Source organism: Akebia trifoliata, chromosome 2, assembly GCF_017979445.1.
Source record: "Akebia trifoliata isolate Shusen 1 chromosome 2, ASM1797944v1, whole genome shotgun sequence".
Taxonomy (NCBI): domain Eukaryota; kingdom Viridiplantae; phylum Streptophyta; class Magnoliopsida; order Ranunculales; family Lardizabalaceae; genus Akebia; species Akebia trifoliata.
Genome location: NC_141376.1, coordinates 13,408,774 through 13,429,148, shown reverse-complemented (window position 1 = coordinate 13,429,148; position 20,375 = coordinate 13,408,774). Strand labels below are relative to the sequence as shown.

Genomic DNA, 20,375 nt, shown 5'->3' with positions numbered 1-20,375 from the left:
ACAAAGATTTTTTTTTTTTTTTTTTTTTTTTGAAAGGTATAATATATTGAAAAAAAAGGGGGGAAATACAAAATACAAGGAGGCCGAGGAAGCCTCACAACAAGCAAAGCAAAAGAAAACTACAAAATCAAAGATTACACAAAGAGTTCCATCTAAAAATAAAATCATCAAAAGTAAACCCTGCGAACTATATGTACTGTTTTGACCACAGGTACATTGAGCCGAAAATCTTTAAGAAACTTACATGAGTACTTCTAATCTTACTATTGAATACCCTGTTATTTCTGTTAATCTTACTATTCAACCCGTATGTACAAAGATTTTGCCACCTCATTCTTTACTCAATCAATTTTTCCAACAATAAGAAGTGAGGTTCAATACACTAATGTTAGCCAGATATAAGAGCCCATTTGGATACACATAAAAAAGTAACTTCTTGACTATTAAAAATTACTAGTAAAGTGCACGTGCATTGCAAGTGAATTATAGTATAACTCTACATTTTTTTTTATTACTATATTTCAAAATTTTGTAGTTTTGTAATTGTAAATAGATTTTTTTTTTAATATACATTGAATATTTTAATTATTCGATTAGTTTTTTTTTTTTTTTTTTTTCAACATTAGGCAAAGAAATTACTTGTAATATATTATAAATATTGAAAATATGATTAGATTTTTTTTTACTAAATAATAATAAAATGTTTGTATTCTACTAATCATGCATCAGTTAGCTAGAGTATATATAGATATAAAAGAAATAGAAGACATCAGACCTGAAACTAATCTCCACCAAATTGGAAAACATGTCCTAATAGTCATTTATATTAAAGAAATATTTTGAAGCAATATTTCTAAGAAAGTACAAGGGATCTACAGGTTGCAAAGAAGTGTTCATAGTACCTATAGGAATAACATTTATTGTTACTTCTGTAATATGTGGTGCACACAACTTTCAGTCGTAGATATCATTCCAATGGCATGCCACACATTAAAGTCGGAGGTCCTTCTCTAGATAATTGTCTTTTGCACTTTCCTTCTACTTGCATCATTGAAAGTTAACAAAGTAATTCACCAGATTCTTTTATGCATTGTTTGGGTCAACCCATGGCACAACATAACAGTCAAAATTTGGGAGATAAAACATGTAGGGTATATGAAATGCGGGTACTTTATTTTTTCAAAATAAAAGTTTCTAGATCCAACACCATTTTACAAGTTATATTGGTTAATAATATAAACTAAATATTTTGACTGTTGCATGATCTCTGAAGTCACAAATATTTGTACCATCAAATATTCTACATATTCAGTTCTTGCTCAACTAATGGACTAGATTAAGAAAGACTGCATAGGACTGGTGTATAATGGACTAAATCGCAATCTAGAAAAATTTTCTTCAAAGCGAGTTTTCCGTATGCTTTGATTCGGCTCTTAAACTTCCCTTCATTGAAAAAAAGGGACACTCCCTTTGAAAAAATATTTCACATAATTCAATCCCATTTGCTTGCTTAGCAACCAACAAAAAAGAAGGGAACATAGTGAAAAGTAAGATGTTGCCTTGCATCCCTATGCCACCAACAAGAATTGAAGAGAAGGATTATTATATATTCAATTTGCCATTCCATGTACTCTCCCAACCAATTGAACACCTCTTTGAGCAATGGTGCTGGCTAAATGGTCCAAGTTCTATTCCAATCTCATCAATTTTAACAGTTTCTAACATGTGATATTCAACAATTTCAATTATAACCTTCACATAGATTAAAAAAGCTCAAATAACAATAAAGAAGAATATCATAGAAATATAAATAGTTGAAACCTCTCCCTATGGTGCAGATTTTTAAATGCGAACAAGAGGGTCAAGTACAAAACTCATACTATGCCGCATATCTACATTTGAAACTTGCATTCTCCTTGCATAATTTGAAGTATTTAAAATGACATCGCATTTCTTGTGTTCATTTGTTAAATTATAACCATATCTTTGCAAAGATTATAGAAGTATGATTTAGAAAAGAAAATAAACAAAACAAGGAAAAGATTAGAAAAAAAAAAAACTTATCAAACCTTACCTTGCAACTAAAAGTTCTTATGACAATATAATAGAGAAATTAGCAATTACTCTTACAGCATGTATAAGTGGATTTAAGAATTTTGCACAAAAAAATTCTATTTGTAGATAAATATGAAAAAAATTCAAAAAGTCATTGCAAATCTAAAAGTCCCAACTAAAAACTAATCTAGCTTACCAGAGAGAGCACGTCATATAAAGCTTGAAAACAAAAATGAAAAACCCATTGAGAAGATAAATAAAAAAAGTCTGATTAAAATCATCTCCAATTGAAATTCTAAAGTTTCATCAGCTATAGGTGTAAATTAAAAGAATGTAAACAAAAGGTTAAACCATGTTCTAATTCGAAAACTTGAAATAAGTGGTTGTCATTTTTCAGGGAAAAAAATGTACACTACAAGCATATATGCCTGCTTAGAGCCAAAAAAAGAAAGAAGAGGAGACAGACCATTTAACATTTATTAAAATTGAGAACATGGATACGACAGCCAATAATCTACTTGTTCATTGTCTGACATCCATTAGAAAATATGATCCAAAGTTCATATTACAAACTAAATTAGAGTTCATAAGTTGATAGCATTGCTAATGTGTGGCATATGGTGATCAACCAACAATATACTTCACCCACCTCACAATCTTGATGTTTATAACTATAATCGGCCATTAACTTACACATGCAAAGCTCTCTGTTAGTAGTTATTTTCTTGATTATTGAGGAATGCATGTGCTGAAATCTGCTGCTAGTTTACTCTAATAATGGTTAGCTTTATTTTAATCTTCACCCATACATGGAATTTCGTTTTGTCAAGGTTGGTATTCATATTTAATTTTTTTTTTTTTAAGAACATTGAAAATAGTAATTTATTCTGAATTGGTTTTTTGATGGATTATTGGCCATCAAAACAGAACATTTTGGGGGGCTAAGTTTGAGAGAGAAGCAGAGGATTGCGAAATCGGTCTTAAAGAAAATTTGAGAGGGACCTAAAGATTAGGAGAAATTCTATTTCATTTTCTTCAGTTTCTTTGTCCTAAACAAAATTAAATTAGCTTAATAATTATTTTTCGGGAATCTAAATTATTATTTCTTTTTTAAACTTAAATGAGTTCATTTTGATTTTGGCCAATTGTGCATTCTAAATGGTGTTTTCTAATGTGCTTAGGTGCTAATGTATTTTGGGTGTATACTGTGCCCATTTTTTACTAGAGCTTTTGGAGTTTAGTCATTGAACAACCACGACGAAAAGAAATTTGCATCAATGCAAGTATCCAATTGATGCATGTCATGTGAATTTTATTAGAAAATCTGATTTTTTAGGTTTTTTTGAGTGGAGGCCGTTCAAATTAGGGTATCTACAAGCCTATCTAATGACTATCGGATGTTTGTTTACTTGGAATGTAAATAGTAATAATTGGCCAAACAATATTATCTATTTTTAAAAATTTTGAAAATAATGAAAATAAATTTTGAATGTAAAACTTCATTCTCTTCTTTTCCTTTCTCGTTTCTTCACTTTTGAAAATAATCAAATTTGACATTTTCCCTTCTCTTCCCTTCCCTTTTCTTCCCTTCTCTCCCCACTTAACAATATAAACAGGAGAAGGGAAGAGAAAATTGCACTCTCCCCTCAATCCAAACATACTTTTTAAAAAAAACAGTATGTTTGAATTATCATCAAATCCCATTTTACCATGTTAGTAAGATAAGTGTTTCGTTATTTTAATATTGAAAACAAAGAAATTGGATTTAATTAAGAAAAAGTACAAGGATTATAAAAGAAAATAAAATAGACAGGCTGCTGAAAAAAACGTACGCAATCCTCCGATAAGATTGCGAGTAGTTTCCTTAAAGAGTAAGGTTTGGACTTCGGAGATGGAGAAGGAAGTTTCTTCGTAAATCCTAAAAAAGTAAGGTTTGGACTTCGGAGACGGAGAAGGAAGTTTCTTAGTAAATCCTAAAAGACTTCTCAAGTCTTGAACCTTAGTCCTTAGTCCTCAGTCCTCAAGGGAAAAGAAAATGTACGTAGAAGACTTCAAATCTATAATAAAAATTGAAGTCACAGAGTCACAAGAGGAGAGAGAGAGAGATGGGTTGTTGTTGCAAGAACTTGACATTAATGGTTGTGGTGGTGGTGGTGGTGGTGGTGACGGTAGTGGTGGAAACAAGAGCAGAAATGACATACTGCGAGTCGAACCTGACGCCTTGCGTGAGTTACCTAAACTTAACAAAACCACCCGAGTCATGCTGCCAGCCTCTGCGAGAAACGGTACAGAAACAGTTTGAATGCTTCTGCAAACTCTACAACAACCCTGGCTTAGTACAATTTCTTGGCATTAATGTCACACAACTCCTCCAACTCCCCAACAACTGCGGCATCGAATCTAATGTTGGCATTTGCAAGAAAGGTCTGTGTTAATAGGATATCTCCGGATTATTCTTGATTATTATTTATTATTCTTGTAATATTCTAGATTAGGATAGTTGGGACTTTCTAGATTATTCTTATAAACTTTTAGATTAGGATAGTTAAGACTTTCTAGATTATTCTTACAATCTTCTAGAATATGATAATTAAAGACTTTCTAGATTATTCTTGTAATGCCTATAAATACGCTATTTGGGCATTTGTAATAACCATCTAAGAATTCTCAATCAAATAACATCCTTACACGTGTTTCTTAGAATCCCTCTTCACCCCTTTTTTTTTTTTTTTGTCCCAAATTTTAATAACGCACGCTAAATACACTTGGGAAATTTTGTTTTGTATCAAAAATGCCCTTAAAAAAAATCTTTTTACACCAAAATTACCGTCAGATGATAATGATGCTTGTATTTATTAGATAAGAAAGAAAAAAATGTTGCTCCCTCTACAAATTTTCAAGTTCAAGTTCTTGAACCTCTACTTTATGTTGTTTTTAAACTTTTCAACTTTATTGGTTGATTTAAAAAGTCCTTTAGGTTTGTTGATTATTTGAGATATCACTTGATGTTTTAAAATTGAAGTCATCCCCGTTTGATTTCTGATTTACCGCTCCCTCAATTTTTTTAAGATGATCTAGAGACCCCCTCTACAAATTTTGGCAAACATATGAGTTACCCTTGTTTTCACAAATTGGTGACAGCCCTTATTGTCCTTTATCTTCTTTTCTAGGCAAACAAAAAATAACCTCAATACCCTTATTTCAACCAAACAAGAATTCTTCATTTTTCTTCCTAGAACCAATCATCTTCAAGTTCTTCAATCTTTACAGTAAATTAATTTTAATTTATTTTTCATCACTTTCAATTCATCTTTCAAAACTCGTTTAATCCCTTATTGAAAACACTAGAATTTTTATTAAAAAAATTTCATTATCTTCCGCTTCAAAAATCCTATCTTATTCTTTAGGTTTGATGATACTGCTCCTTGGCTTAGGTTTTATCTCATATACTAATGAATATTGATCTAAATGCTTCTTCAACTTCTAATTAATAACCTTTAAATTTTCTCCTCAAAACCAATCATCTTCAAAGTTTTCAACCTTAGCTTTGCCTCCCCTACAAGAAAATCCTGGCTCCACCCTTGCCTGTAGAAAACCCTTGATTTTCTGCACAAAACCCATTATCTTCTACTTCTGAAAATTTCTATCTTAAATTTGATGTTTTAATGTTGAAGAAACGGAATCTTAGGTTGAAATTGAGCCAACTATAAATATATACCTAATAAGTTTAAGCTGATATTTGTACTATTGGGCTTTCTCACTTGTATTTGTCCTCTGGTCTAATTTCCTATGAATCATACTTGCATGGGCATTCGGTACATGAGCCAACCAGAGACTTGGTAGTTGCATTTGTTTTTCTTAGGGATGTGCAAATATCTGTTTGCTGCATATCTCCAATTACTTGCCCTTAACTCTTTTTGGTACATTTCATGAGTGGTTCCAAGAGAGCTCAAATGGGTGACATTAACATATATTTTGGGTTTTGGATAATCTCAAAAGTTGAAAGAATTCATGGGATTAGATATTATTGTGTTGATTGCTACTCAATTGAGATAGCTTTTTTAAAATTTAAGGAAGTAGTGCCTTTAGCACTGGAGCCATTGCCGGGGTAGTGGTTGGTTGTGTTGCTTTATTGATTGCTGCCTCTGCAACTGGGTTTATATTGTGGCGTCGATGGAAACGACAAGGGCATTCCGTCAGTTTACCAGGTTAGTTTTTTATCAAATGGTGTTTTAAACGCTATGTATGGTATGGTATGGTATGCATTATGAATTGTTTACATCTCCTTACAGTCAAAGGGGATCCCCAAGTTCATTTAGTCCAGCTTAAAAGGTTTTCTCTACAAGAACTACAAAATGCAACTGATAGTTTTAGCAACACAAACATTCTGGGTAAAGGTGGATTTGGTAACGTATACAAGGGATGTCTAGCCAATGGTTCATTAGTTGCAGTAAAACGACTAATAAATGAGCATACACCGGGTGCGGAGCTGCAGTTTCAGGCAGAAGTAAATATGATTGGCATGGCTGACCATCCGAACCTACTTCGTTTACATGGTTTTTGCATGACCCAAACAGAACGGTTGCTTGTATACCCCTATATGGCTAATGGAAGTGTTGCATCACGTTTGAGAGGTACTACTCAGTAGCATTTCTATGTTCTTTTTTTTATACAGAGTCATTTAATTTTGTTGCTTACTTTTGTTACATCAATTTATTTTTGTAGAACGTCAACCATTGGAACCCCCACTTAATTGGCCAACTCGGAGGCGTATTGCGTTGGGATCTGCTAGAGGTCTTTCTTATATGCATGATCATTGCAATCCGAAGATTATTCATCGTGATGTGAAAGCTGCAAATATTTTGTTGGATGAGAACTATGAGGCAGTTGTTGGGGATTTTGGGTTGGCTAAGCTTATGAACTATATGGATACCCATGTGACCACTGATGTGCGAGGCACAAGGGGACATATAGCCCCTGAGTACATCTCCTCTAAAAAGTCTTCGGTACAGAATGATGTTTTTGGCTATGGGATCATGCTTCTAGAGCTTATAACTGGACAGAGAGCAATTGATTCTTCTCGGATTGCCAACGACAACGATATTATGTTACTCCATTGGGTATGGATGTACTTCATTCCTCAATATTTGGTTTACATATTTTTCTTTAATGAGTTTATCATTTGAGCTGATATCTACTATCTGTGTCATAATTCTTTCCTTCATCTTTAGAGTATTGTCTTATAAGTTTTGGATTTGTGTCTAGGATTCAGTAGTAATTACTCACAATTAACTGAACCGGTTTTGAATTTCTCGGTTCAGAGCTTGTTCAATCTTTTTTTTAATACGTTAAAGATGAAATTGAATTAAAATAAGGGAGGGTTGAGGTGACCAACCCAATAATACAAAGAAGCGATGGAACTCTGTGATTTTATAGTACCTATTGTACTAGATTATCACCGCTTGGATGCGACATTAATGTATTCGGGCTAATCCTATGAGAAGTTACCGGAGTCTTTGGAAGCTAATCTCTTTTAATGTCGAGTAAAATGGTTTAGTTTTGTTCAGCTTTCCTATGCTAGTTTTATAGCACCCACAAGTTTTGTGTAATAGGTCTTGCCTTCAATCCCTTCCTATACATTCATATTTGCACATAGACAATAAACACAAAAGAGGTAGTTTTTGGGGATTTCTTATTTAAATGAGATCTTTCGTGTTTGGATGCTTGCAATCCAATCTCTTCATTTGTATCTAGGGAAATCTTCTCGATCTCCTTACTTCAATCAGTAAGGTGGATCATTAAAAAAAAAAACAATAGAGTTTCTTGGTGTGATTTCTTTATTATTCTTGGTGTAATTTCAAGATTATGCTAGTCTATGCCACCTCTTTCTCCCCTAATTTTATCTTCTATTATACCTGTCTGAGATGATTAAGTCGGTCTGATCTAATGATGTTACAGTTGCATCATAATAAAAAACCGTATATGTTGTCTCCAAAAAGAGAGGAAAAAAAATCACGTGACCCATCTGTACTATGTCACAGGTGAAAAGACTTCTGAAAGAGAAGAAGTTGGAAATGGTGATTGATCCAGATCTGAAAAAGGACTATGTTGAGGCTGAAGTGCTGCAACTGATCCATGTTGCACTGCTCTGCACACAGAGCTCCCCAAAGGATCGGCCCAAGATGTCAGAAGTGTTGAGAATGCTTGAAGGTGAGGGGTTGGCGGAGAAATGGGAGGAGTGGGAGAAGCTAGAAGTTGTTTGCCAAGAGATCGACCTCAACCTCGAATCCCCATCGTACTTAGGATGGGTTGTGGACTCCACCGGAAACCTCCAGGCTAATGAATTGTCCGGCCCAAGATGACATTGCCATGATAAATAAAGTTTATCCCTTAATCTTCATATTTATGTATTTGTTTCTTTGGTCGCGCGCCTTACTAGTACAAGAAGCTTTGTGTAGCACATTGAAATGCGGCCAAGAAAAAGCTCCAATATATGTAATGTTTATCTCTTGCAATGGTCTGTTAAGGATTGATGAGATGGCTAATAATAAATTGCTCTCTCTCAAATTTTAGAGTAATTTAGGGATTCCTCTAGTTTTGATGAATATTTGAGATACCCCTATATGTTTTCAAACTACATGACTGCATTTAAACTTAGCAAAAAAGCCCCCAATAATCTCTTCAACCTACAGGGTAAAATGTATTCAACCCCTCCATCCTAATGTCTTCAACCTTTGGGATAATTTTTTTATATTTTTTTAACTTTAATTCCATTCTACCTCAGGATTCTCTCTTACAAACCTCCAAACAAGATAAGGTATTTTTTGGAAGATTGAAGATCTTGGGTCTTGGGGAAGAAAAATCAAGGTCACAAAATAAAATAAACCTATGCTCTTGGGACCCAATAACCATAGGTTGATTCTACAAGGTCATAAAATAAAATATGCACTTAATCTTGGTTTTATGTGAATGTGGGAGTCTTATTTCATGATCTCAGACGGTTTGGAGCAATGTTTTTAAAGGCTCACGCCTTGGGACTGGGGCGCACCTCAAGATTGAGGTTCATTAAAAACGTCTTGAGGCATAAGGTTGACACCTTAAAACAACTAAGGCTTACACCTCAAACCATGAGGCACCCAAAAGACATTAGCCTCACATTATTTAATTTTTTTTTAAATAATGCATTTCTTCCTCCTTATTCTTTTCTTGTTTATTTATTTCTTTGTTTCTTTTTTATTAACTAAGATTTTAGAAATTTTAATTTTTTAGTTATATTTCTTTGTTGCTGCTCAACATAATTGTAACACTTAGAAATAAATTGGAATACAAAATAGTAATATATACAAAGAAAATCATTGCGTTAAACTTATTTATAAATAATTTTTCATCACATTTAATATTATGTAGATGAAGTACGTTAGTGAAAAAATAATGTTTAATTGTATTTTTGTAATAAATAAAAACAGTTATTATTATAGAATCTTCCAAACATTCAAATACAAAATATTTCTATTTTGCTAAAATATAAAGTAATAATATTTTATATTATTATTTATTGCTATAGATTAAAATTAAAATTCGATTGAGTGGATTTGAAATTTATAAATATGCAAAGGTTATCCTAATTTTTTATTTTTTTAATATTATATTATCTATATAAAAATATCATGCATGTGAGGCTTACGCCTCGATTGAGTGGATTTGAAATTTATAAACATGCAAAGGTTATCCTAATTTTTTTATTTTTTTAATATTATATTATCTATATAAAAATATCATGCATGTGAGGCTTACGCCTCAAGTCGTTGGCCAGCCCGAGTGCCTTGCCTTGTGCTTTAGCATCTGAAAACATTGGTTTGGAGACCTTATCGGCCAAGGATGGTGCACCTAGCCAGCCACTATGGGATCCTTACAACAAGTGAGCATTGTTAATGCATGCAAGGCAAATACATGCGTTCGGAACTGGAGAGTAGCCTCTCAGAATGAAACGTTGCACGTGTTGTGTGGGTCGGTGCATGTAACCCTTAGTCCTGTTGGATGTGGCTGGTTGTATGTCCCAATCCGATATCAACGGCAATACCACATCTAAAAAAAACCCTAAAAGTATATTGGTGTTAGTGGAGCAAAAAGTTAAGCCCGTCTCTCTTTCTCATTTTAAGAGATTGTTAAATGGATAAGCGAATGCAGACAGAATAGTTATGTGACAATATAGCTAGAGGGGAATAAAAACCAAACGGTTCACTCTACAAGTGGCCTCCCTTTCAAGCTAATGCAAGTATGACGGGCACATGAAAGGTCTGTGTAAGGTGTTGACCCCACTAAATGATTGCTTAAGTGGAGATATATTGGGCAAAAGATCAAATATGAATGATACTTTGTCATGCCGAAGTCAGACATGAAATGTTTTTGTCGCAAACAAGTGAAAAATAATGCTTGAATGTGCATTATGAAATAGGAGGATGTCTAATGTCCAGAAAAAGAAAGGTTGATTAAACATTGGTCAAAACTCTAGAAAGATTGAAGTTTTCTTAAAGAGGGTCCTCTTTTTTTGGCCTTCATTTGTGTAAATCTCATTAAAACCCAAGTAAATAAGAAAACAAAAGGAGGTGAAGCAAATCTGCCTAAATCAATAGATTAAACCAAATTTTTAAATAAAAAATCCAAAGAACCTCTACAATTAAATAAAACCATCATACATTGTACCAATTTTGGTTAGTGTACTGGCAAAGAAAGGTACACAATTGTCCAACATAGCCACAAATTTCAGAGAAGAAAGCACCAGAAATTCAACCTGTTTCCAATATGCAACATAGATTCTGGTAATGCAATGTAACTGAACCCTCAAGTTGATCCAAATGAAACCTTTCCATGGACATAAATTTTTGTCCACCAGGCAAGAGGATATCAATTTACAAATTATTTCTCCATGTGTAACAAACTTCAGTACCATGTGGTATATCTTCTGAATAATGTGGGTAGGTAGGAGTTAAAGGGCTAGTGCCAAGCCCACAAAGAGATAAACATATGGCTGATGCCCTGCTCAGTCCATTGCGGTCATATAATTTTCATGTCCAAGACAGGTCCTAGGTTTCATTGATCGGCAATAGATTTGCACTAGATTAAACATTTCTTTTTTGTTATTGTGCATGGCCAATCCCAAATCCTTTTCTAATGGTTTTCTAAATTTAGGCCCAAGTCCAGAACTGGTGCGGATAAATACAGCACTACAGCAACCAGGCTAATCAAATCTGCCCATGAATAGAGAGCTATGCCTAAAAAAACTAAAACAAATCCCCAGGACAGGACTTTGAGGCAAGGAAATTGCTGCAAGTATGATACTAAAAAAAAATATGGTACCTTGAGAAGATTTACTACTCACTACAATCAGTCCTTACACCAGTGCTCGTATTGAACATATGGTCCCGGCCATTTTGTTCAGCAGAGGCTAGAAGCCTAGAAGTGACTTCACAGTGAAAGAAACCTTGAGCTAAGTCTCATTGAGCTGCAAACTCCAATCCCGAGGAAAGATACATCATCAGAGTTGCTTCCCTATCCATTTTAACCACAAAGACCAATACGTTTCTCCTGTACAACACACAATAACACGAGTATCCAAGCCAATGGACTTCTCATCTAGTGGGTGCTAGTAATCTGCTGTCAGAAGCAAGCAATTCCTCATCAGAGTCAGAGACCCACTGACCGATGCTATTACCAGAGAGATCACGTCCTTCCACGCCACAATCTGACCCATTAGTTAGATGATCAAATGACTTATCATCATCTATGAATGGTCCAAGCTCTCTAGGGACGTAATTTTTTCCCCTCCATACTACAATCTGCTCTTTATCAAATGTCACAAGGATGCACGGAACCAAATCCTGCATTATCAAAAAAATATTATGAGCACATGCAATGTCTCATGCTCTTCCATCTTAAAGTTATGTAAAAAGTAGGGCTGTTGATGGATCAGGCTTTGGATCAGATTGAGGTCGATGTGGTACCAATCCAATAAGGATCCGATCCCCAGGACTGATCCAATAAGTATCTGATCAGTCTCTTAACGGATCGGGGTAAGATTCAAACCCAATCCAATAACAATCGGATCGGAACAAACCCAATTTGATGTACAAAATCAAAATAAACTTCATATATTTAAATAAATATATAATATAATTTCTAGCATCTTATCGGATTAGGTCGTTGTCGGAATCTAAATCATAGATCCAGACCTGAAGTTATTGGATCGGAATAGACTGGATTCCGGGTCTGATCCAATCCATTGACAGCCCTAGTAAAAGGAACTGAGTAACAAGAACTCGTGACCAATAGCTGAATCATAGAAGACCACATGTACCTCATAACATATATGTAAAAGAGCAACTACCAAAAGAATATTCTCTTAAGTAAAATGTTGTGTTCTAAATCAAATTAGTTGTCAAACAACATTTCATCATGCTATAAACAATGCAAGGCCATCTGGGAGAAATCATGCACAACTTTCCTTAAGGGCGGGGGCATTTTATTCTTCAACCTTCTACAAACAAAATATCGAGAATTATGTTGGGTGCACTTTGTTGAACAAGTGAAGGAAAGATGATCCATGAGGGGAATACTTGCCTCATGATCAGCCATACTTCCTAAAACCTAAGGTACAGGAGGAGAAGCTTCTTCCGCTGTACTGATTGTTTTGAGAGTTAGTCCCCTTCCAATGGCTTAATATTTGCAAATTGCCGATAGACTAGGCTTTTATTCTTGAGCAATTTCAAGATGTCAGAATTCCAGATATCCTAAGCAATCGGGAGAACATTATTCATAACATCGTGCAAAAGGTGGCTTCTGAAGTGTCTGTGAAGGAATCCGAATAAAGGGTATATTAAACCTAATTTTAATGGCTATTCTCTTGGCAAGCCAAGCATAATGGTTTCAGGGGAAATTGTAGATTTCCCCTGAACATTCTTGGGAATAATTTTTGAGGGTCCTTTGGAGATGGAAGCAAGTCATTATGAATTCTGTCCAATGAGCAGAAGTGAGAGATGAGACTTTTGCAGACTTCAGAATGGAATTGGCCACCTTAGAGAGCTAGCAAGAGGCTGGAATATATTGCTCCCATACTTTTAAGGGAGGTGAATAGTTTGTGGGCCTTTTTTTTTATGCTAAAGAGGATACTTGGACATTATAGCTTTCTTACTACAAGTGGTGTATATAACCACCTTTGTACATTGGGAACTCTCCTTCCTAAGTTTGTATGTTTGTTACATTGCTAATACATTATTGTAAAGTTACTTATCTAAGACTTGTACAACATATAAGATAATAGAGTAGAATATGGTGATTAGTCCAGATACAAGACATGATAATTTTATAGATAAGAAAAAGAAAACATCATTGACAACATAATGAATGAGTCAGCATAGGAAACCCGAGACAAATAGATAAACCTAATGGCCTATGTGACAAAAACACGGACACTATCACAGCGAGAATGGAATTTCCACAATGATTGCAAACCCTTCTGATATGATTTGGTATGAATGTCCTAGAGGTCTATGAGTTGCCTGGCACAATGCCTTTGAGAAGCATGAAACGCCACAATGTTCATGGACATGCAATATAATACAATTATATGTCTTCAACTCATAAGTTCTTAAAATAAAACAATAAAAGGAATATATAAAAAGTAAAAGAAAACATTTATATACATCATAACTTTAAAAAAGTAGATTTCTAATATCAAATCATGGTAGTCTTCAAAAAATTAGTCTATGAGGATGGATTATACCAATGCTCTTTCAAGAGTATTGGGGCACCTCCCTGTTTGATACATGTCCAACACAACATAAATCCTGAAAGTGCAGACAGTGTCCTTGTTACATGGTAAATGGCTAACAGGCCATTAACCTGAAATTCTCAAGAAGCAAAATATACATGTATCAGAAAAACACAAATGCAGCTACAACCTACAGTAAAGAGGACTCTAGCCACCTCTAGATATAATGTGTAAGAGGCGCACCCCTTAATATGAAAGACCGGGATACTTATTCAACTACAACCAGAATTGAACAAAACGAAATCTAGAGAGGAAGATGGCCAGGATTGATGCGGGATTAGAGGGTTTCAAGACTAGCCCATTGAGTTGAAATGCTACAATGTCATAATGTTAGCACTTGTAGCATTAAGACTAAGGCTACATATGAAGTCCAAGAAAATCACCATCCTTGAGCTCAATATTTAGAGACATGGAGCACAAGCTCGGGTCTTGGATCCATTATTAAGAGATCCCATAAAATAGCTCTCCAAGTCAAAATAAACATGACTTGATAATCACAACTAAACTTTTTCTCCTTTTTGAATGATCAAGAAATATCTAGGAAACAGTTCAAGAAAAGACACGATGAATTATTGTCATAATTTGATTGCTTTGATTTTGACCTAGAAAATTTCCTAGGTGGCAACCAACGAATGGCGCCCCTATATCTGTGTTATGTGTTCTAATATCGTGCTTCAGAATGTCATTTCTAGTATTAATCAGATTCTAGAACTACTAAAAATAAAAGGCTAATAAATAATACTTACTGCTTTGAAAAAAAATAATAATAACAACAATCACAGCTATTAATGATTTTTTTACAAAGGAAAATACGGTGTATTAATTAAGTAGTAAATTGTGTGCAAAGGGTAAAAATATTTTATCATAACTGCATATTAGAGGAGTTCAGTGTACTGCAGGAAAAGAAAAGGGGTTATTTTTCTAATTTTTCTTTCTTTCATCCCCAGTACTATAACTTCAGATTAGATAAAACCTCGTGTTGATCAAGCTGCATCCAAAAAAGATGTCCATCAACCAATCAAACAAGTTAATAAACTAATACAATCTCTTCTTAATAGAACGCGTTTTCAACTCCCTAATGAACAGGTAAACCTATCAGGCACGCAAGAACACAGATTCATTTGAAAGAATCCTTCCAGCATCAAAACAACATGATAGGAAGTGACTAATAAGAATATCCAATAAATAAATAAATTTCTAATGAAAATTAGAAAGAAATATTTATAAATCAAGTTCTTACTCTGAGTTTGCAGCCTATTTTCTTGTAGTCACTCCTCTCAAGGCCCTTGGCATCAATACGAACCAGCTCCTCAATGAGAAAGGCATCTCGGACCATAGGTACAAGACTACCATAAAAACCATTCTTTGCTGCAGTCACCATTTAAGTCAGATGCCATACAAAGTGGTGGAAGTGTTGGAAACTCTGCAGGTGTCTGAAAAATTACCTAGTTTTGTTAAAACAGGAACTGCTAGACCCCTTTTCCTCATTTCCTTCGTTTCCTCAATTGTTAGGCCAAAAATTGTAGTTTTGATCAACCTTGGATAAATCGGCTCATGGGGTTTCCACAGCATTATCGGAATCACAGGCCTCTTCTTGGGATTATAGTGCCTGCCTCTGTACATCACAATAAGACCACCATGTCTATGGATGATCTTACCACCAGTTTTATCCTGGAAGATACACGTACAATTTTTATCAAATAGTTCCTAAAAGATACTGTGGAGACTTAAAGTAGAATTTAAACCAATTTTTAAATATAAAAAATAAAAAAAAATGTTTTAGTAGGTAAGCCGATCTTGAACCCAAGGCCACAAAGTTGCATTGTAATATGTCAACCAACTGAGCTATAGGCCCAAGCCCTAATTTTTTCTGTTGCCACCGAGTAGGCCTTTTTTCCAATGAGATTGGTAACTTGGGTAAGGACGGGCTTTGAACCCACATCTATGGTATCAACACTTTCACCAAATATGGTAGCTGGCACCCACAGAATTTAATTCTCTTAGAATGAAAAGTAACACAAAAAAAATCCCATTATGTAAAACAATGTAATTTTGACAACACGCCTTCCAATGCGGTAAAATAAACAATTGTACAAGACAACCACGATATAGAGGGGGCTATGGCTATTACTGAGCATATTAAACAAGACAAACAGTTCCCTTCCAAATTACCCAGGAAGTGACCCCTAAACCAGCACCATTTCCGAGCATACTTTTCCTTTTTTTTTTTTTTCTTTTTTTGATAAATAAAAAGAATTTTATTAATTGCAGGGAGTCAAGGTGATCCCCAACGGGAGTACAATAAGAAACAAGACAAACTAGAAAGACTAAACTTGCTATTTCTTTTATCAAAGCAAAGCAAATCACAAATTCATTGATGGTAAACAGCTTAATGTCCTCTAACAAGAAGCACAAATCCATGATGTTCCAATTATCGGAAATTGAATGATCCACCAAAAGGATCTTATCCAACGTCGATGTTCAAGCCAAAAAGAAAAATATTGGAGGAATCTTGTCCCACAAACAGGAGGTATGAAAAACAACAATAGATTAAGGACATAGAGAACAATAAAAGGAGCTTCTCATAATAGAACCTTCTAGTTTCCGATCCATAAACTTGTCTTCAATCAAGGAGGAGACTTGGACCTCGTTGAGGCAAGAGAAGTAGAAAACAAAGCAGCTATCAAGTCAGTCTCCCAATTATTTAAAATTCTCCTAAAACCAAAATCCTAAAAGAAATTGTCCCCTCATCACATATCATGAACGCTTTGTCGAGGTGCCTTCCCTAGACGAGAGAGAAAAAGGAAGGGCAACCATCTGCAAGTAAAAGAGACCACACCACTTATCTTCCAATAATCTAACCCTGTCCCATTGCTCATATTGAAACAAATGCCCATATAAACTCCAACCTAATTTATGGGATACCCTCCACATAACGCAACACAGTCATAGGAACAAAAATGCTCCCCAATTTTTTTTTTTTTTTTTTTTTTATAAGTATCAAAAGAAATTGTCTTAAAACCAAAATCATAAAAGAAATTGTTCCCATCCCATATATTATGAACAGTTTGTCAGGGTTACCTTCCTAGATGAGAGACAAAAAGGAAGGGAAACCATCTGTAAGAAAAAAGAGACCACATCACCAATCTCTCATAATCTAACCCCATCCCATAGCCCACATTGAAACAAATGCTCATATTAAACTCCAACCTAATTTATGGGATACCCTCCACATGACCCAATAGTCATAGGAACAAAAATGCTGCCCGATATTCCAAACATAGTGCTTGCAATCATATTTAGAAGAAATGACACTTCGCCAAAGACTAAATGATTCTTCCTTGGTTACAGGGGATTTGGTTGACTAACTCCATTATTAACCCAAAACAATCATTATTTATTACCATAATTACTTACTAACATCCCATAATTTATAAAATGTTCATTGTTTTAATTTTATTTTGTATTAATTTCTATATATTTGAAACTTTAAGCTTTTCTTTGGTTTACTACATCTTTAATAAGAAAAAGAAACAAAAGCAATGAACTTATTGCCTCATCCCCAAGAGAAAATCAATCAGAAAGTTGCATATAGAAATTGATTTGACATAATATTACAGTAGTTCAGGCTTTGAGGTTATATGAAAATGTATAAATGTTTGATATAAAAATGGATTAAATGTTTGGGACCAACATCACGAGGGTGAATATTGTGCTCATGTTACACTTTCTTATGAAAGGTTTATTGTTCTTGCTAACAGGTATAATATTTACTACAGTGTCCACAGTTTCATGAATAGCTCAATGGGTTTGATTGATTATATTTCACCAAAGTAATAATTACTAGTTTAATGGAAAGAAGATAATAAGGTTTAATAGTACATAGCATGGATCCTTGTTTAAAATGATAGGGAAGGATTTTTTAAATCAGAAGGAAAATACCTCAAGCTGTGTGCATACATTTTTCATGTCAACGGTCGGAACACCTAAACACTTTATCCTAACAACCTCGGCGTGCTTCCAGTTATTATGAATATCATTCAGCATGTTGTGAGTAAGACCGTCTCTCCCTGTAAAATACTCGTCAATAAAGTAATAAAATGATAAAATAAGGTAAAGAGACAAAAACGAAGCAATTCCTAGAAAAATATGATGATCTCTCGTAGAAAAGATTCGTTAAATACAGTTTGAAATAGATATCCTTGTATTTCTAATAAACATGTAGTCAAAACCCAATAATTGAAACAAGGCAATTTGGAGAATTCATGGAACAAAAATATTGGTGAACTCAGTTCAATCGGACTATCTGACCCATCCAATATACCATATCATTTCTAATGCTTTTTTTTTTTTTATAAGTATAATTTTATTGCAAGAAAAAAGAATGTACAATAGTTGGTTGAGGTGACCAACAAAAAGAAACAACAAAAGCTCCTAACCCTCGCACAATGAATCCCATCTAAACACAAAGACTTCAAAAAATACATCTTTGAACTCGGGACAATGCTTGCACCAATAGAAAAGCAATCCAAGAATATCTCACAAAATATCCTGCCTTAAAGAAACTGCATCCTTGAAATGCTTTAATAACATATGTCAAATGATCCATAAGGACAACAAAGAGAGTATTACTTTTAATCAATGAGGTAAATTTTTTCTATCCAATAGAATTCCTTAGTGACCACCATCCGATCAAATGATGAGTTTCAACTGCCCTGAATGTGTTCCATGTGTATATCAGATGCAAGAATGATGGGTTTTCACCAACTTGATTTGGGCCTTCCCCCTCTTAGGTATCACAAAATAGATAAAACAACACGAGCACTTTGTGACTATAAGTAATGCATCTACTCTTTAACGACTTCCTCTTTGAGGCAGTATTTCGCTTCCATCCCCCCACTAACCATTCAAGCATCTAGTCTTCCATTTTTATTTTCAAACGGGACCTTGAAACCCCTCTTTATCTTATCTAATTCGAGGGTCAAGTTCCCATTGACTTCTTAATCTCCCAACGAAACTTTGATTTATTTCATACCGTAAAAAACAGGTTTGAAATTCATCCAGCCAACATCGTTAACATAATAATAATATTCTATTGGCATGTTTATCTAAACCCTAGCATCTGAATCTCAAAAATAAACAAACTTTCTTGGTAATTTTTGTGGCATATAAGCATCCACGATTAGAATAACTGCAGCTACATTACTGAGCAAAAAAAAAAAAACTATAGATAGATTATTTGTCTCAAATCATTATCATTGTCAGAGACATATTATGACTCTTACAGTTCCAAATGCCAAAGCACTACCCTTCGAGTTTCAAAACTGCTCCGATTTTTCTTTGTGTTACTAAACTGAGATCAAACTCGCAACCTAACATAAACTGTCATAAATTAAAGCACATATTGGGTTGGAGCTCACAACTCGAAATTGGTCATGTTGGACAGCAACCATGAGGTTGAGCATTCAAATACAGCTTAAACCTCAGCATTTTGTTCTTCAGATTTGTAAGAGAGGTTGATGAAAAATTCAAATTGCATCTCTCATTTAATTCTATCAGTCAAAATGTACCAAATAAACAATTAACCAAACCCAAATGCCTAAAAAAAAATTAAAAATCACCAAATAAATAATTATTAATCAAAACTAAAAGCCAAACATCTCCCCAAAAAAAAAATACCCAAATTAACTTGTCTTTTGGTTTTATTTCTCTGGGCTCTATCCACCAAAATCTTCCTCTCTGCATTGGTGAGCGGCTCCCCAAGAATCTTCTCTCTTAATCTCAATCTCTTCTCCTCCAACTTCGACTCCTCATTTCCATCAACCGACTTCACAGTCGGATCAACAGCTGGCGCACACACACCAGTCCACTTCCGGTCGAGTCGACCAGGTCCAAATGGCGAGTACTTCGGCTCGCGCAAACCAATCGGCCTAACCGCCGGGCTGTTCTCAGTGTAACTGAACCGGAAATCGAACGCAAGATCAGAGTGCAGAGTCTTCAAGCCTGTACGATCGAGCGAAGATGGTGGCTTGTACAAGGGTTTTTGTTTCTTCTTGTTGATCCTATTGTTGTCTTCGAAGCTAGGGTTAGGGTTAGAATTTCGGGGAGTAAGAGAGGTGGGAGGTTTGAAGGAGTAATCTTTGAGCTTTGAGGAAGGAGGGATTGATGAAGAGAAGAGACGTTTAGATATGAGAGTGAAGAATGAGAAGTTGGTTTTTTGGCGGGAAATTCGATTGTGGACAAACATGAGGAAATGAAAGTGTGGTGTTTCTCCGCCTCTACTGTGCTCCCGCTCTCTGGTTTCTGTTAAAAGAGTTACAATGGGGTTTTAGAATGGTTCGCTTTTAAACGAGATCGAGTCGTCTCGGACGCGTTTTCTGATATGTTTGAGTGGACTCGTTCAACAATAAAAAAAAATGAACGTGGGGTTTTAAATCTCATCCCATACATTGACTTGCGCGTCCGTCTCGTTCATGCCTGATATCGAGATGAC

General features: G+C 34.8%; 2 protein-coding genes across 2 annotated transcripts; one reads left to right on the top strand and one right to left on the bottom strand.

Moving 5' to 3' along the window:
- The first annotated feature begins 3,950 nt into the window (after positions 1-3,950).
- Positions 3,951-8,669, top strand: LOC147409663 (LRR receptor kinase SERK2-like). Its single transcript, XM_086431302.1, has 5 exons — positions 3,951-4,479; positions 6,129-6,263; positions 6,348-6,689; positions 6,781-7,175; positions 8,097-8,669. Exons 1-5 carry the CDS (start codon positions 4,161-4,163, stop codon positions 8,415-8,417), a joined length of 1,512 nt encoding a protein of 503 aa, XP_086287428.1. The 5' UTR covers positions 3,951-4,160; the 3' UTR covers positions 8,418-8,669.
- Positions 8,670-11,117: 2,448 nt separating this feature from the next.
- On the bottom strand, positions 11,118-20,207 carry LOC147409662 (RNA-binding CRS1 / YhbY (CRM) domain-containing protein). Its single transcript, XM_086431296.1, has 5 exons — positions 19,562-20,207; positions 17,825-17,952; positions 15,328-15,553; positions 15,123-15,250; positions 11,118-11,933 (listed from the first exon to the last, which is right to left on the bottom strand). Exons 1-5 carry the CDS (start codon positions 20,127-20,129, stop codon positions 11,685-11,687), a joined length of 1,299 nt encoding a protein of 432 aa, XP_086287422.1. The 5' UTR covers positions 20,130-20,207; the 3' UTR covers positions 11,118-11,684.
- Positions 20,208-20,375: the final 168 nt, after the last annotated feature.

Bases quoted from the DNA above. Each gene is read 5' to 3' on its own strand.
- LOC147409662 (XM_086431296.1), bottom strand. From the start codon at position 20,129: ATGTTTGTCCACAATCGAATTTCCCGCCAAAAAACCAACTTCTCATTC. The intron at 17,953-19,561 runs GTATTTTTTTTT...AGTATTTTACAG, and splicing joins CAAAAGACAAGTTAATTTGG to GGAGAGACGGTCTTACTCAC. The intron at 15,251-15,327 runs GTAATTTTTCAG...TGGTGACTGCAG, and splicing joins TCCTGTTTTAACAAAACTAG to CAAAGAATGGTTTTTATGGT.
- LOC147409663 (XM_086431302.1), top strand. From the start codon at position 4,161: ATGGGTTGTTGTTGCAAGAACTTGACATTAATGGTTGTGGTGGTGGTG. The intron at 6,264-6,347 runs GTTAGTTTTTTA...ATCTCCTTACAG, and splicing joins GCATTCCGTCAGTTTACCAG to TCAAAGGGGATCCCCAAGTT. The intron at 7,176-8,096 runs GTATGGATGTAC...ACTATGTCACAG, and splicing joins ATATTATGTTACTCCATTGG to GTGAAAAGACTTCTGAAAGA.